At 40.3% G+C, this 16241-nt stretch overlaps 1 protein-coding gene across 1 annotated transcript; it reads left to right on the forward strand.

The window, feature by feature from the left end:
* Positions 1-1333: 1333 nt before the first annotated feature.
* Positions 1334-13272, forward strand: ufl1 (UFM1-specific ligase 1). The gene is made up of 19 exons (XM_037751219.1): positions 1334-1573; positions 1761-1906; positions 2060-2088; positions 2606-2703; positions 3034-3148; positions 3288-3418; positions 4943-5001; positions 5089-5235; positions 5868-6043; positions 6134-6313; positions 6421-6550; positions 8870-8992; positions 9213-9333; positions 9427-9593; positions 11044-11174; positions 11346-11426; positions 11517-11602; positions 11924-12104; positions 12804-13272. Exons 1-19 carry the CDS (start codon positions 1497-1499, stop codon positions 13023-13025), a joined length of 2400 nt encoding a protein of 799 aa, XP_037607147.1. The 5' UTR covers positions 1334-1496; the 3' UTR covers positions 13026-13272.
* The last annotated feature ends 2969 nt before the right edge of the window (positions 13273-16241 follow it).

A 16241-nucleotide genomic window follows, 5' to 3' on the forward strand; every position in this document is an offset into this window, starting at 1 on the left:
AATGGTAAAAGGACACATTGCCCTACTTTATACTGTATTTCTTTAGATGGTCTGTGTGACTGACAGAGGCTTCTAAACCACTATGTCATACTGTATATGTCCATATTATTACCAGTCTACTGTATAGCCTTTGCTCATTTGACATATGCCGGATAGACCTTGGTCTCAGCACAGGTGTAATCAATAACATTAATGATAGTTCCCCTATAATTGTCACAGAAAGTCAAAAAATAGTCACTAAATATTAATGAATAATATATTTTTTTTTAAAGGATACTTCAAACTTTGCAGCATTTGCAAATGATTTGAAAGTCTATAAATATAAAAATGCCTTTGGATTATGTAAACAGTAAATGTATAATGCCCCTTTTTTCTTTGTCTGTGTGTTGATATAAAAAATATGGCCTATAGCACTTTGTACTTTGCATTTGTCTCTTACAGTGAACTGCTCCAGCTCCTGTCTACCTGTCCTGTCCTAATGTGGATTCTGTTAGAACACCTCGAGGACCTCGTAAATTCAACGGCACACAATTCACATTTGGAGCCATAGTAGCATCGATATAAAAGATCTGGTAGCATGGCTCAGAGTTTCTTTGGCCCTGCCTTACGGAGGACGGAACCTGTCAAAACCAAAAATAAATGATTAAATAAATCAATGACTCGAAAAATGAATGAATATGTCATTAAATGTAGTAAAAATGTATTTATTTATTTATTCATTTATTTTTTTTATTTTTTTATTTTTAAATGTATGTATTCATTGTTTTCCTCATTAGCATAATGAGGCAGAAATGCATGACGAATTGCGTAAAGAAATGTATAAAGAAAAGGATACAGAACTAAATAAGCTGCCAAGGGAAAATCGTGCATAAATAAATAAATACATACATTTAAAAATAAATATACAATAAATAAAAAAAGAAATGAAAAAAAACAATAAAAAAGAAAAATAAATAAATAGATTTAAATCTTAATACAAATAAATACATAAATAAATAAAAGGGAAAATTAAACAGAAGTGTAGATAAATAGGGAATTCATACAAAGATAAAGAAAGAAAGAAAGAAGAAAAGAAGCAAATTAAAACAGAAATATCAATTTATTTCACATTTTATCAATTACGTAATGGCTACATTTATTTTAAATATTATTTTTACTACATTAAATTATTTATTTATTGTATATTTATTTTTAAATGTATTCATTTATTTATTTTGTATTTATTTATTTATTGTGTCATTTATTTATTCATTATTTTTTTATTTTGGCAGGTTCCGTCCTCCATACTGTATCTGGACATTCAGTGCGCGAAAGGCGGAAGGAGAAGGTTTGGTCCTTGTGGCTCTCGGTTCTACGTCACAGTATGTTGACGTGTGGCTAACTGAGCAGAGCGCTGTCTCGTTATCCAGCCAGCTGGACTCTTTGCTTCTCCATAGTGTTTCATAGAGTGAAGCTCTGACAGCTGACTGTTTCTACAAACACATAAAGCTTTAATAATGGCGTCTGACTGGGAGGAGATCCGCCGGCTCGCTGCTGACTTCCAGAGAGCTCAGTTTGCTGACACGGTGCAAAGGTAAGAAGAGAGCTCATAACACTACAGGCTGTTAGCAGAGGAGCTAATGCTAGCATTCAACTTTCATTTAGAAGTGACGCTGCTGAGCTAGATTCTTTTAACAGCTGTCGCTAGCAATAACAAGACAAATCTATATATTTAGTTAGTAGGGAAATGTCACTTTTGGTAACGTTTAATCTCTCTTCAGGCTGTCTGAGAGGAACTGCATTGAAATTATTGCCAAACTGGTGCAAGAGAAGAAGCTGGATGTGGTGCACACTCTGGACGGGAAGGAGTACATCACCCCATCACAGATCAGCAGGGAGATCCGAGATGAGCTCTACGTCCATGGAGGTTCATACAACATCCAGATATACTGTTCAATGGGATTTAATCACTTGCTGTACTCACTGTTGTCATACATGCAGCAGAACTAAGTCACTGTCAGCTGTAGTATATTGAGAATTGGACATGATGGTTAATACATCCTGTCATTCTGTCTCACAGGGCGAATCAACATCGTGGACCTCCAGCAGGTGTGTATCAGCAAGTTGAAATGTTGCTATGAGATTGCTATCTCTTCCTCACACACACACACACACACACACACACACACACACACACCACTGACTCTCCCCCTGTCTCATACACTCTCAATACCACCCCCCTACTCCCGATCTCTCTCTATCTCTGGTACCTGACTGTTTATCTGTTTGTATCATGTTTATTTTTGTTTATAGCTTATATTTATAGCTTATATTGTATATTGGTAGAATTTCCCCCAAAAATTGTATTCTTATTTTATTCTAATGTGTTTATCTATTCTTTGTTATTATACTGCTTATTTGCATCAACAAAACCAAAGCGAATTCCTAGTGTGTACCTCTTACACCTGGCAATACACACGATTCTGATTCTGATCTGAGCTCTGTGTGCTACCAGCTGTGTCCTGTACCGTATGCCAATAGAAAGCTGACACACACAGGATTCGGGCTCTCTTAAATAGTTTCTTAAAACTTCCTGTGAATCATTTCTTGATCTTCTTTCTTTCAGATTATCAACGTGGATTGGGTCCATGTTGAAAACAGAGCAAGTGACATTGCAAAATCTGATAAAGGGGCTCAGCTTGTACTGGGACAACTTATTGATGAGTGAGTATTAAGTGACGCTAGTGTTAGTCAGTCTGTCCATCTGTCTGTCCATACAACCGAGTCCAGGCTGCCCAAATACACCCTATATGATGACACTGATACGGCAACGTGTTTTGCTATGAAAAGACATATGGTCTGTTTCATGGATAGGAATTAAACCTAAACAAAACCAATCAATAGCCGTATCTTTTAAAGAACATACTTAATCAAAGACTTAGTTAAATCTAAACTGAAGTTAAAAACGCAACACCAAATGATAAATGAAAAGTGTATGCTGAGAACATATTGTCAAACTTTCTAAGCATGCTGATTATCTTGTGTTGTCTGCAGTACGTACCTGGACCGTCTGGCTGAGGAGGTGAATGACAAGCTACAGGAAGCCGGTTTGATCAGTATCGCAGAACTGTGTAAAAACTACGACCTCCCAGGAGATTTCTTATCTGAGGTGAGCTTTTTAGCAATAAATTGTGTCATGTTCGTATTTAGATGGTTGATTCCTCTTAACAGTCTGCAGTTACCACAGCTTCTTTTTATATGTTGTTGCTTACTGACTTCACAAATGTGTTGATTCTACTATATTTCAGGAGCTGCCAAAGCGTCTTGGGAAGCTCATCCAAGGAGAAATGGATCAGTACAACAGGGGGGTCATATTTACTCCAGCTTTTGTTGCTCGCCACAAAGCCAGGATACGAGGGCTTTTCAGCGCCATCACAAGGTAAACTTTGCTAATCGCTATTTCACACTTTGGGCCTCATGCAAGAAGCACTCGTACAGACAGATTTGTGGCAATTTGTGTTTCAAAGGAATACTTCACCCACAAAATGACCATTTGTACATCAATTACTCACCCCGCGTTACCTTGAATTCTTGAAGTGAACAAAGAATCAGAAAATGGAGAAACGTCTTGATGAATTGAAGTAAATGGGGGGGGCCGCGATTAACAACAGCAAAACTATATCAAAACATCCATTTGGACTCGCAGCGCGTGAGCTTTCACAGTAGTGGTAGAAGATTTTTAAATAGTATTATTTTGGCAGAAATGCATGTGTTTGGATAAATGAAACTTGTGAGAGTTTTTAAACCAATGTTTTGATATTGTTTTGATGACGAGGCCCCCATTTACTTCAGTTCATCAAGACTTCTCTCCATCTTTTGATTCTTCGTTCACCGTTGAGGCATGAGAAAAAAACTAAGTTTTCTTCAAGAATTCAGGGTAACAAGGGGTGAGTAAATTGATATACAACTGGTCATTTTAAGGGTGAAGTATTCCTTTAAAGACAACTCGTACTTAGAATTTTCTCTTAAGTACGAACGAAATTTTAATTTGTCCAGATCTGTCGCCTTGTATCTGTACATGTTCTTTCTTCACAAGGGGTAAAATACTTGTTCGACTTGAGAATAATAAAGTCTTAATCTGACTGATATTTAAAATATTATACCAAAATGAACTCTATTAAAAATAAATATCTAAAATAAACTTAATGCAAAATGAACATTCTGTTCACCAGATGATGCTGCATTCCAGACAAATCGGATGTTGTAATTTTCCCGGTTGAAATTTCCAACTTCCGAGCCCTCCAAGCGTTCCAGGTGCACAACGCCGAACGTAAACAAAGACCATGTCTGTCCGTGACAAGTGTACGCACAGTTGAACTCGTAGCAGTGCAGCCAACCACATTATTTTGGGCATTTTTAACGTTTTCATGAATAACTATGATTGTATGTATTATTTCAATTAAATACAGGCAAATATGCTTCACGTTGCCTTTTAGTTGATGGTTTACCATTTACAATGTGCGCTTCCATTGTTGTGTGACGTCAGATAACCTCTTCTTCTTGAAGTCAGAGTAGATGGAGTTCACAAGTAGGAACTCCGACTTGGAGTGGTGTTCCACCTTTTCTAGTGGGAGGTCGGAAACTTTCGAGTACCGAGCTGTCTGGAATGCAGCTTTATATAACGATTTGGGGGTGTCAATTCTGCTAATCCCCCCCATCTCACAAACATGCAATTACTCACGAACAGGTGCCGTTCATCAGGCTGAAACAAGCGATTTACAACAATTAAGAGAGTTTGGTGAATCTGACTCGGAACACTCGTATGAGCAAAGTTGACAAAAGAAATGAGAGGTTTAGGATAAGAATATGAAAATGTTCTTGCACGAGGCCCTTAGTTCTTAATTGTGTTGTATTGTTTAGTATTTTGCACTAAATGCCCTCCTGTTTTCCTTTATTTCTGTAGGCCAACACCTGTCAGCAGCATGATTGGAGCATTTGGATTCCAGGAACATCTTCTGTACTGTAAGAAGAGACAGTTGATAGTTCTTTATTTGGCTGGTTATGGTGTTCCTCAGTGTTTGATATAGTGGTGATGGGTGTTGTTGCCAGCTGTCCTGGAGGAGTTGGTGAATACTGGACGCCTGAAGGGAAGCGTCGTTGGAGGTCGGCAGGACAAAGCTGTTTACATCCCTGATATTTACGCCAAAACACAGAACTCCTGGGTGGACTCGTTCCTCCAGCAGAACGGATATCTCGGTGGGTTTTTAAACTATTATTATTATTATTATTATTACCATATTTCTGTTACATCCTGTATTTTTTTTATTTTTTTTAGCTTTGAACCTCCCTTATCTGACAGTCTATGCACTTGAAAAATCCCATTACAATACAATACAAAATGTTGCTCTGTGAAGTGACTGTTTAACCCTACCTCCAAATGCATATTTCTCCCCACGACGCCTAGCATATAGGGACATACACAACACTATTTTGGTGCTAAATGTGAGATTGGGAGCATTTCTATTGCCTCCGCATGGCTCTCAACAAGGCGACGGCTGAGCCGGCGGCTCGTACAGTAGCTGCTGACAGAGCTATTGCGATGAGATGTATTGCGATCTATTACCTTTTTTTCAACTGCAAATGATGCAGTTACTTTATTAATTGTCATATTGCTAAAATTTCTTCTTCTGATTGGACTGGGTGGATTGCAGCAGCCTGTAGTATATGGTACATGTTAGGAGGATTGGAGGTAGCCTCTGATTGGACAGTTATTTTCTCCGAACGGAGCCTGTTTGAATCTGTATGTGTGAACGGTGTGGGGTTAGAGTAGCAGCGGGGTATGTCTGCATTGTAGTCTAAATGAAACTGATGAAGTCTTCCTCCTGCAGAGTTTGATGCGTTGGTCAGACTGGGGATCCCTGACCCCACCAGCTACATCAAGAAGCGCTTCAAGGCCAACAAGCTGCTGTTCCTCAGAGCAGCCTGCGTGGGCCAGGCTCTGGTCGACCAGGTGGAGGCCTCAGTGGAGGAAGCTGTTAACTCCGCCACATGGACTGACATACAGGTGCTCACACAGCTCTGCCTTTACCGGAGTCACTAGTTATGGTAAGAAATGTTAGTCACTTCTAACATTTTTCATTTCTGGCTGTTGTAGCCGATTTTGCCCAGCTGCCTGTCGATGGAGGACATCGGGATGTTGATCAGCCAGGCGATGAGAAACACCAACGTCCAGTCCTCTGCCAGAGTGCTGGGAGACACCGTCGTCGTCAGCGAGAAGTTCATCAGCAACTGCGTCTCTTTGTTTGATGAAGCCATGCAGCAGAAAGCTCAGAAGGTACAGCCTCCTCTGTCACACATCTCTATAGAAAAACTCCCAAGTAGAAAACACTTTGAAAGAGCAGTGTCTGTGGTTTTTTTCTCTTTTTTTAATGTGGCTCTCAGGAAGTGAAGAACAATCCAGTGTTTCTGATAACTGAAGATGATGTGAAGCAAGCATCCATGCTGACAGCTGAGAGCTCAGGAACTTCTAGGAAGGAAAAGAAAGAAGCAGAGCGCAGGAAGAAGGCTACAGGTTGGTTATACGTGCTAAATGTGAGATTGGGAGCGTTTATATTGACTCTGCACAGCTCTCAACATGGCGAATGGTGTTAACAGCGCTAACGGTAGAAACAACAGTAAAAAGGGCTGAAAGAGCTAACAGGGAGAGAGACTTCTATGTTAATGCTCTGGATATTGTTTAGAGAACCTTTAAGAGAACCTTTCCTCCCGACTTTACCCTGAGACTATACACACACACAAAACATTTTCATGTAAATAGATTCTGTATTTTTTTAGTGTGGTTGAAGGAAGAGATGTCATTTTAAGAATTTAGAACAAGATAGTTTTCCTTTTCTCCACCTTAAAGGGATAGTTTGGTTGTTTTGAAGTGTGGTTGTATGAGGCATTTATCCATAGTCAGTGTATTACCTACAGTAGATGACGGTCGGCACGCCCCCAGTTTGTAGAAGCAGACAGGAGTACCAGCACGGAACTAAAGCAATGTACCGCTGTGGACGGGGGCAGCAGCAAAACAGATTTTAGACACCTGGGCTGAAGAGAACATACAGAATATGATAAATAAAGTCCACCAAGACAGTGACGTTTATAAAGTCATAAACTGGAGGAGAAGGGATTCATGTGCAGTCGATAAGTGAAAAAATTTGACAGCATCAAATTCCGCGATTCCCCGCATAGAAGTGGAAGCTCTCGAGATGAAAAAGATAGATTTGCTTCTTTGTACACGCCCCTCAGCAACTTATGTTTTTTTATTTGGTCCGCTTTAATTTGTGCATTGTGAAACCTGACCCAGACTAAATAGAAAACAAACCAAAAAAATTCAATTTCACTCTGATTCAGACTAGCCAAACAGGCTATGGCTTGTGAAAGCGCCCCCCCGTTTTGCAGCGGTACATTGCTTTGCTCCCGTGCTGGTGCTCCTGTCTATTTCTCCAAACTCTATCTACTGTAGGTAATACACTGACTGGATAAATACCTCATACAACCCCACTTCAAAACACTCAAACTATCCCTTTAACCTTCCTTGTGGCTTGTTTAAAATCATTCTGTGCTATTTTTTTACGCCTGTTCTTTTGTTTGATACATGCACCACATGTGTTTGAGGCAGAATGCTTCACATCTCCACCCCAACCCTCCCCCAACAATGACTTTCTGTCTGCTTTTATTGAATATCATGATGATTTAATCCAGTCTTGGATTGCTTCAAGTGGAATAAAGCTGTAATCGGGGCACCTCGTCTTGAGGTCAGTCATGTGCAGTACCTGCATGTCATCATAACAACAGTGTGGGTGGTGTGAGCAGCGCAGTAATTCTGAGATTTCTAAAGTCTTGTAGTACACTAACCCAACCCAGCAGAAGAAGGCCATTTGTTGTTCTTGGATTATATACACTGATCAGCCATAACATTAAGACCACTGACAGGTGAAGTGAATAACGTTGATTATCTCGTTACAATGGCACCTGTCTAATGATATATTAGACAGCAAGTGAACATTTTGAACTTTGTGTTGGAAGCAGAAAAAAATGGGCAAGTGAGAGGATGTGAGCGACTTTGACAAGGGCCAAATAGTGCTGGCTAGACGACCGGGTCAGAGCATCTCCAGAACTGCAGCTCTTCTGGGATGTTCCCGGTCTGCAGTGGTCAGGACCTACCAAACGTGGTCCAAGGAAGGAAAACCGGTGAACCGGCGACAGGGTCAAACCCGAGGTTCATTGATGCACGTGGGGAGTGAAGGCTGGCCCGTGTTGTCTGATCCAATAGAAGAGCTACTGGAGCTCAAATATTTGAAAAGTTAATACTGGTTCCGATAGAAAGGTGTCAGAACACAGTGCATCGCAGTTTGTTGCGTATGGGGCTGTGTAGCCGCAGACCAATCAGGTGCCCGTGCTGACCCGTGTCCACCGCCAAAAGCACCTACAATGGGCACGTGAGCATCAGAACTGGACCACGGAGCGATGGAAGAAGGTGGCCCGGTCTGATGAATCACGTTTTCTTTTACATCATGTGGATGGCAACGAGTTCGTGGTGTCGACTCGGCCTCAAAATTCTCCAGATCTCAATCCGATCGAGCATCTGTGGGATGTGCTGGACATACAAATCCGATCTACGGAGGCCCCACCTCGCAACTTACAGGACTTAAAGGATCTGCTACTGACGGCTCGGTTGCAGATACCACAGCAGACCTTCAGAGGTCTAGTGGATCCCATGCCTCGATGGGTCAGGGCTGTTTTGGCGGCAAAAGGGGGACCTACTCAATATTAGGCAGGTGGTCATAATGTTATGGCTGATCAGTGTATATGTATATATCTCATCTGTTAACTCTTTGTCTCCCAGAGGGCAGTGGCAGTGTGAAATCAGGCGGAGGAGGCAACGCCAGAGAGATCCGGATTCGCAAAACCAAGAAGAAAGGGAGGAAAGACGAGGACAGCGACGAGGAAACCGGACCTTCGCAGCAAAGTACAGTCACGGCCACAGAGCTGTTCTATCTTCACAGGGACATAATGTCTCTGTATGCACATTAAGCCTGTTCAGTGAGGCATTTTACTGTAACAAGAGCGTAATGGCTGGTTGGCTAGAAAGCTCTCCCCTGGGTTGTTAGGCTCTTTTTTTCATGGAAGACAAAGGTAACTGTAGCATCCCTGTGAGACTAATTAGCTCGTGTTTTACCTTTGCCAAGATCGCAGTAAACAGACTGCAGCCCCCTTTATGGCCCAGGAGGACATCGTAGCTGTTTTAGAGGAGAGAGTGAACGACTGCCCCGAAGAAATCCTCTCCGAGCTGGCAGATCATTTAGTAAGGTAATACACAGGTTTCTGTCTAAAGTTAGTTTTCTCTGCCAACACTTGAGGACAATGAGTCAGTTCTCTCACTGTTATAATATATCTCTGCAGGCCTCTAGCTAAAGCCTACCAGGAGGTGCTGCGGACCGTGTTCATGTCCTCCACCAACTCACCATCCAGGGCCAACAAGAAGCAGAGCATGAAGGACCTACAGGAGGAGATCACCAACCTGTACAACAACATCCGCCTCTTTGAGAAAGGCACCAAGTTCTTCTCTGGTAAATCCTGCTCTCACTACTAAAGTGGAAATCACAAATGAGTGTTACCTTATTGTCAGAACTGTCAGTCAAATAGTAACACACAGATGTCCTACACATACAGTACTGCTGGAGTGAACAGGACACAATCTTTTCCGGCAATTCATGAATCTTTTTAAACATTATAGTAGTAGTTTGACCAAAGAAAAGTCTAAACTCACACACTCAGTTGCCAGTTCATTAGGTACATCTAGCTAAAACTAATGCACTCTACTACAAAAAGCCCTGCAATAAATCCTCCCTTCATGAAGGTGCTAATGTTCAGGTTTTGTTACCAGCTGATGCCTAGGATGCTCGCTAGCGCCTGTGGAGTGCGAGCATGCTCGGGAGCAACAGGATAACAACTGCAGTTCACTTAACAGCCACCGGTGTCAGTAATAACAAGGACTTTGCCATGGCCGTTGTGGCCCCGTCTGTCTGGCCTTGATGCCCTTCTGAAAATCGTATGTCCTGCAGCCACAGTGGCCGTGATGCCCCACCCGCAATGCCCCTGCTGATTTCAACATTTTCTCCTCTCCTCTTTCCTGTCAATACGGTTTTTAGACACCAGTGTATTTTACTGGGCAACATCAAGTAAAACACTGAGCACATAACCAGAGGGTCAGATTTTAAGCCTGGTATAAACCGCTGGGCTATTATGACAATAGTTTGACATCAGGCGCAGCTACGCCGCGTTCCCGGAGCTGATGGCGTCCACTCTAGATGGACAATGCTTGTCCAGACCCACACCGTGTTTCAGAAGCGGCTCTCCGCTCTGCTCCACTAATCTGTTTTTGACGGAGCTGCGAGCGTTGCACAGAGTGTCTCCTTCGCTAGTTTAGGGGATGCACCCAAAACCGTCTCCTTCCTTCCACCCCTCCCTCTGTAGTCTTTCAAGTAGGAGAAGAAATGCGAGCCTTCCTCTCCTGCTAACAGGCACTGTATGTGAATATAGATACGAAATAATTATGAGGATGAATGTATTTTTAACAACTAAAACACAGCCACCACAAGTCGTTGATCCATGTAGTTCATAACTGGACTTTTAACAGTATTAACTTTGTCTCTAGGCTATGGCACAACAAAGTAGGAAATAACAACTATAAACAACTTAAAATATTGCTCATTTGTATATAGCAATAAATACATTTATGAAATAAGGAGATTTTAAAAATCATTTATTTCACTGATAGTTATACTATGTATTTAAAACGAAATCATCCTGAACTCTTAAGTTAAATTCATTATTTCCGTGGACTTAAAATCATTGTATTATTTGATGGCCTTGCTGTCCTTTGTGTGGCCTTTGCCCCTAAAATGATGAAATTCCAGGCCTGCCCTTCACACATATAACTACACCATACATTTATAATTAAAGGGGAACAACCTCAGATTTTACAGTTAACTTGATGGGAATTCTCTCGTCATGCAGATGAAACCCAGGTCCACGTTTGCAAGCACGTCCTGAAGACCCTGTGCACAGACGTCACCAACATCCTGGTAAACTTCCTGGCTGCTGACCTGATGATGTCAGTGGAGAATCCCGGCACCATCAGCAACGAGGTCAGGAAGAGTTCCCGCTCTGTTTCTGAGTCTCCTCTCAGTATAGCCTATAATAACTGTATTCAGCTGGAGAAGCAAAGATCACAATAAAATCAAGTTAATTAGGACTGTGTGTGTGTTTGAAATGCACCGTGGGACTTGATCATGAGTGTCTCTGATGTGTCGCCTCAGGTCAGAGTGAAGATTCTGGGCAAACTGTCAGAGGACACCAGAGGACCTCTCATGAAGCTGCACAACTGCCTCAACGGCAAAGTGAGTGTGTTTCCCGTCAGTTACATCATCAGCTGGTGGCTTTAGCTTAAAGGATGAAAGTGAAATACAGTGATGGAACCTTCTTCACAGACTATTGAAGACTTTCTGACCAACATAGAGACCTGTGCAGAGGTGTGTGGCTTCATGCTGAAGAAGGGAGACAAGAAAAAGGAGAGGTAAGGAAATTTGTTTCTTTTTTACATTTAGTATTTAATTAGTGTAAATTAAAGTTACTTTGAGGAACATTTAACTGGTTATGAAACAGTCTTGGTGTAATCCTGATGTCTCTATATGACCTACGTAAGTAAACGAGACCATCAGTGAGAAGATTGGCTATTTCTATGTAGTTATTCTCAGTGCCACCGATTTGTCCACAGGGGGACGCCAAAATCAACACAAAATGAAAGTTCCTTGTTGTAACTTTTAAGTTCAAATCCAGAAATATCTCCTTTTTAATTTCTGTACTTTTGATGTATGTGAACGTGCGTGTCTTCCAGACAGGCGCTGTTCCTGCACCGTCAGGCTCTCGCTGAGCAGCTGAAGGAGACAGAGGATCCAGCTCTTGTCCTCCACCTGACCAGCGTGCTGCTGTTCCAGGCTAGCACCCAGTGCATGCTGCACGCTCCTGGACGCTGCGTGCCTCAGATCATCGGCACCCTCACTGGCCGAATACCCACGGTACGTCTGACACTCGTTGACGTGTGACTCAGGGCTGTACAGTGCCACATATATGTCATATGTCACAGATATATTCTGTTACTGGGATTCAGTGGAAAAACTTCCTCTCAAACACCTCAATGTTTTCGTGCCTTTCACAAGGAATCTAATAATGGGCTACTACATATAAAAAATAAACAGATATAAAAAAACAAAGCATCGTAGCCTGTATCCCAGTAAGAAAGGGGCAAGTTTAAACTTTTTTATCACACACCCAGTCAGCCACTCACAGATATAATATGGTCGTTTTATGCCCCAGGATGGTCCGTTTTTGAGATGATTTGATCCACCATTTCAACACTTCATCACAGCTCATAGAGAAGAAAAACATCAAACTAATTTAGGCAATCAAGGTAAAATCTACACCATCTGCATTAGCAGAATGTAGTACATAGTCTGTGATCTAGAGACAGGTGTGTGTTTCCATCGTGCAGCTTAAGCTCAGTCATAATAGACGTGTTGATTTGTGCTTCAGTGTGGTCTAAATGTTTCAGCAAATGTTGGCAACACACCGCTTCATCTTCGGGGTTGTTTACATCCAGTTTTTCAGACTCCGCAGCTGTCGGCAGTCTCCATCTGCTGCATCGTCAGTGTAACAGAGCGTTTGTTTGGTGAGTTAAACCACTGAAATGTTTTGCGTGCGTCCATGTGTTGTTGCAGGAGCAGCAGCAGCTGCTGTCTGCCTACCAGGGCCTGGTGGTGAAGCAGCTGGTGAGCCAGAGTCAGAGCAGGAAGCAGGAGGAGGCCGGGGGCGAGGCCGGCGACAAGGCGGAGGAGCAGGAAGAGGAGGCCCAGAGCGTCCGCACGCAGCTCATGGCCCTGACGCCGCAAGTCAAGGATCTGACGCTGTCCCAGAAGAAGACGTCTGTCACAGAGGAATGAACATTTCAGAGATATAAGAGAAATGAGTGTGGATGATGAATCTTTTTATGCTCTTACATGTCATCAGATGAATACCTTTTAACTCTGCTAGTTCAGCTGTTAATACTGTATTTTTGTGATTTATCCATATGGACATAATCCTAACGTATTAATTCCTGTGTGGGATGTCTCCCTGTAAAAGTAACATGAAAATCCTCAATGAGGTTCTGATTTTCATGCATTCAATAAAGCTCTCCTCTTCCTCATGTGTTTGAGTTAGTCACTGTAAACAGTTGTACAGTCATTGGGCCTCATTCACCAATATCTTCCAAGGTTTTCTCTTAAATGTGTTCGTAAGAAAAGTCTACGTCAGATTCACGACGTGTTCTTAAACCACAGAATTGTTCGTATCTGTGTTCTTATAATGACGAATCCCCTTGTCCTAGTAAGTTGAAGGTGTGTGCCAGTTGATAATGATTAGCAGTTAAACACCCGCCAATCGTCTTAAAAGGGCATGAAACTGCAGGGCCGTGTGCAAACAGAGATTGAAAAAAGAGAATCAAGTCAAGAATGCTCAAAGGAAAGTCCAAAGAGGGTGGAACACCGGACTAAAGTTTATAATATCTGGTAATCGGTACACATAATCAAGTAAAACTGATGATAAATGATGTTGAAAAAGAAACAATTGATCATAAATGATGTTGGAAACCACACATAAATAATGTAAAAACAAAAATGTCAATATTATATATAACTAAAGATATCTTGAATCAGAACTCTCTCTATATATATGGTATAGTTCTCTCATAGTTCCATACATTATCTACTACCTACCTACTAATCTCATGTTTATGATAGAGAAGAAAGCTATATGAATTGTAAATCGATCAGATTATTACAAACCAACCATTTATTAACTCGCATGCTTTAAAAGTTTGTGATCTAATTGATCTTAAAACTGCGAAGAAAATGTACAAAGCACAAAAATCATCTGCTTCCTGACTGCATTCAGAGGTTATTATAAATAAGAGAGGGTCAGTATGAATTTAGCAGAATAGGTATGTTTAAAACAAGGAATTAAATTCACTTTGCAAATAAAATAAAACACTGTTTCTGTAAACCTAGTAGTGAAAGGGTTAAGGCCTTCACCTTTACGGTCAGTATTTTTTGTTTTGTTTTCCCTTTAATTTAATACAATATTGTTATTATTTATTTATTTTTATGTACATTCTTTTTGGAAAATTGTCTATAAAGACCAAAATAAATTACTACTAGTACTACTACTACTACAAAAACTACTACTACAAAAAAGAACATTTTTTTCAATAGTTGTGAAGTGGAGGTACTTCTGCAGGAAGTGAAACCAAACGAGCGGTCATATTTAATAAAAAAGATGCATGGGATGTTATTACTCGTTCAGTGTTGAAGTGTTAGTGTAGTGTTTATTTATTTATTATTAAAACACCATAATGCTTTGTAAAATAATGAAAATAATTATTAAAAACTTATTAAATTAAAAAAAAATTATTGTAATTGGAATCCAACTGTAGAAATGAAGAAAACACAATATCGTAATTTTTTTTGCACGAACATGTCAGCACTCACATGTGCGTTAAGTGTGCTCTTGAGTGCATAGATTCTATTCTTATCCAAGAACAAATCCCAAATAAGAAAACATTGGTGAATATCTGAATCTTCATGAATATCTGAATCTTCGTGAAAACGGCGTAAGTGGATTTTAAGAGTGAATTTCTTCTCAAGAGGTCCATTGTGTCTTATCACTCCCTGTTCATTCATGTTTCTATAGAAACACTCATGTTCCTACACACACCTGGGAAATAGTGCTGTACAGTTTAATCTTAACCCTCTGGAGATTTTTTAACAACTGAGTAAAACTCCGATGAGGACCATGTGATATGATCAAATAAAAGCACCAGAACAAGCCAGTAAGTGGACCTTGAGGTGAGATTAAACTAAATTCAATTCATAATTCAGCTCCGAGCCTCAGTCGGCCGACGAGGATGGTGTGACATAGTTGAAAAGCCCCAAAGCAAGCGAGTAAGTGGATGTTGAGTTGAGAAGACTTTGTCAAAGTATCTGGGAAAAGTCAAATGAATCAAGGAGGACTTTGTGAAAAAGCAATACATGTTTAATGTTGAGAACACAGCTGGTCACAGCTGTAAAGAATGATCATCCAAGAAATGTGGAGGTCTCATTTAGACCTACTGTATACTGTATATCCTCATGGTATCTTCTGTGAGAGGGGGGAAAGTAAAGGCTTTGGAAAATAGGAGTTGTTTGTCTCCCTCTTGTGACAACATCATATAACTTACAGAGAGGGTTTATGTTTCTATGTGTAACTCTCTTATGTAACACTGGAGGACACCAAACACTAAAATAACATCACAGCAAACCCACTGAGGAATATTCATCCAGTCTTAGAACACCAGGAAAAAAACATTGACATGACATCTGTCTACATTTGAACTCTGACTAAATTTATACAATACTGGTAACAGCATTAAAGATACATACACTACATACGTGTGAATGTTAGATAAGATAAGCCTTTATTGATTCAGGCAAATTCAAGTATTGTAGCAGCAGAAAGACAGAAATGAGTACAGATAAATAGAGAATTAAAATAAGAACAAATAAAATAAGTAACTAATATAAGTATAGAGGTAGAAATATGAGCTATATAAGAGCAATTAAAGACAAAGTTACGAGGTAGAGTGACAGTGGCGTGGTTAATAGCAGCGCGTCAGCGAATCTAGTATTTGTACACCAGATTAATATATCATGTGATTCAGTAATGATACTTAGTGTTGTCTGTACTAATATAGCAACGTGATAGAAATATAATATGGTATATATGTGATTATTACACGATATAGTATACCGGTAATACAGTACAGGATAGTATAATATGGGATATAAAATATAGTATAATCTCAAAAACAACAGGAGGAGACACAGTCAGTCTAGTGTCATCACTACATACTATATACATTTTTATGGCATACTATACTATGACTTTTTTTAAGACTTAATTTTTTATGGTATAATATACTATTACATTTTTATGACATACTATACTAAAATATTTTTTCTAACATATTATATACTATGACATTTTTTATGACTTACTATATTATTAATTTTTATTACACGGCTTTGTTGAATGCTTGATTCGGATTGGTCAATTACGGCGTTCTACAGTCTGTTATTTTTGTA

Source organism: Sebastes umbrosus, chromosome 18, assembly GCF_015220745.1.
Source record: "Sebastes umbrosus isolate fSebUmb1 chromosome 18, fSebUmb1.pri, whole genome shotgun sequence".
NCBI lineage: Eukaryota > Metazoa > Chordata > Actinopteri > Perciformes > Sebastidae > Sebastes > Sebastes umbrosus.

What these genes read in the sequence shown, in the direction of transcription:
- ufl1 (XM_037751219.1), top strand. Translation starts at nt 1,497, where the DNA reads ATGGCGTCTGACTGGGAGGAGATCCGCCGGCTCGCTGCTGACTTCCAG. An exon ending in CCAGCAGAACGGATATCTCG is followed by an intron (nt 5,236 to 5,867) that starts GTGGGTTTTTAA and finishes TTCCTCCTGCAG; the next exon opens with AGTTTGATGCGTTGGTCAGA. An exon ending in CCGGCACCATCAGCAACGAG is followed by an intron (nt 11,175 to 11,345) that starts GTCAGGAAGAGT and finishes GTGTCGCCTCAG; the next exon opens with GTCAGAGTGAAGATTCTGGG.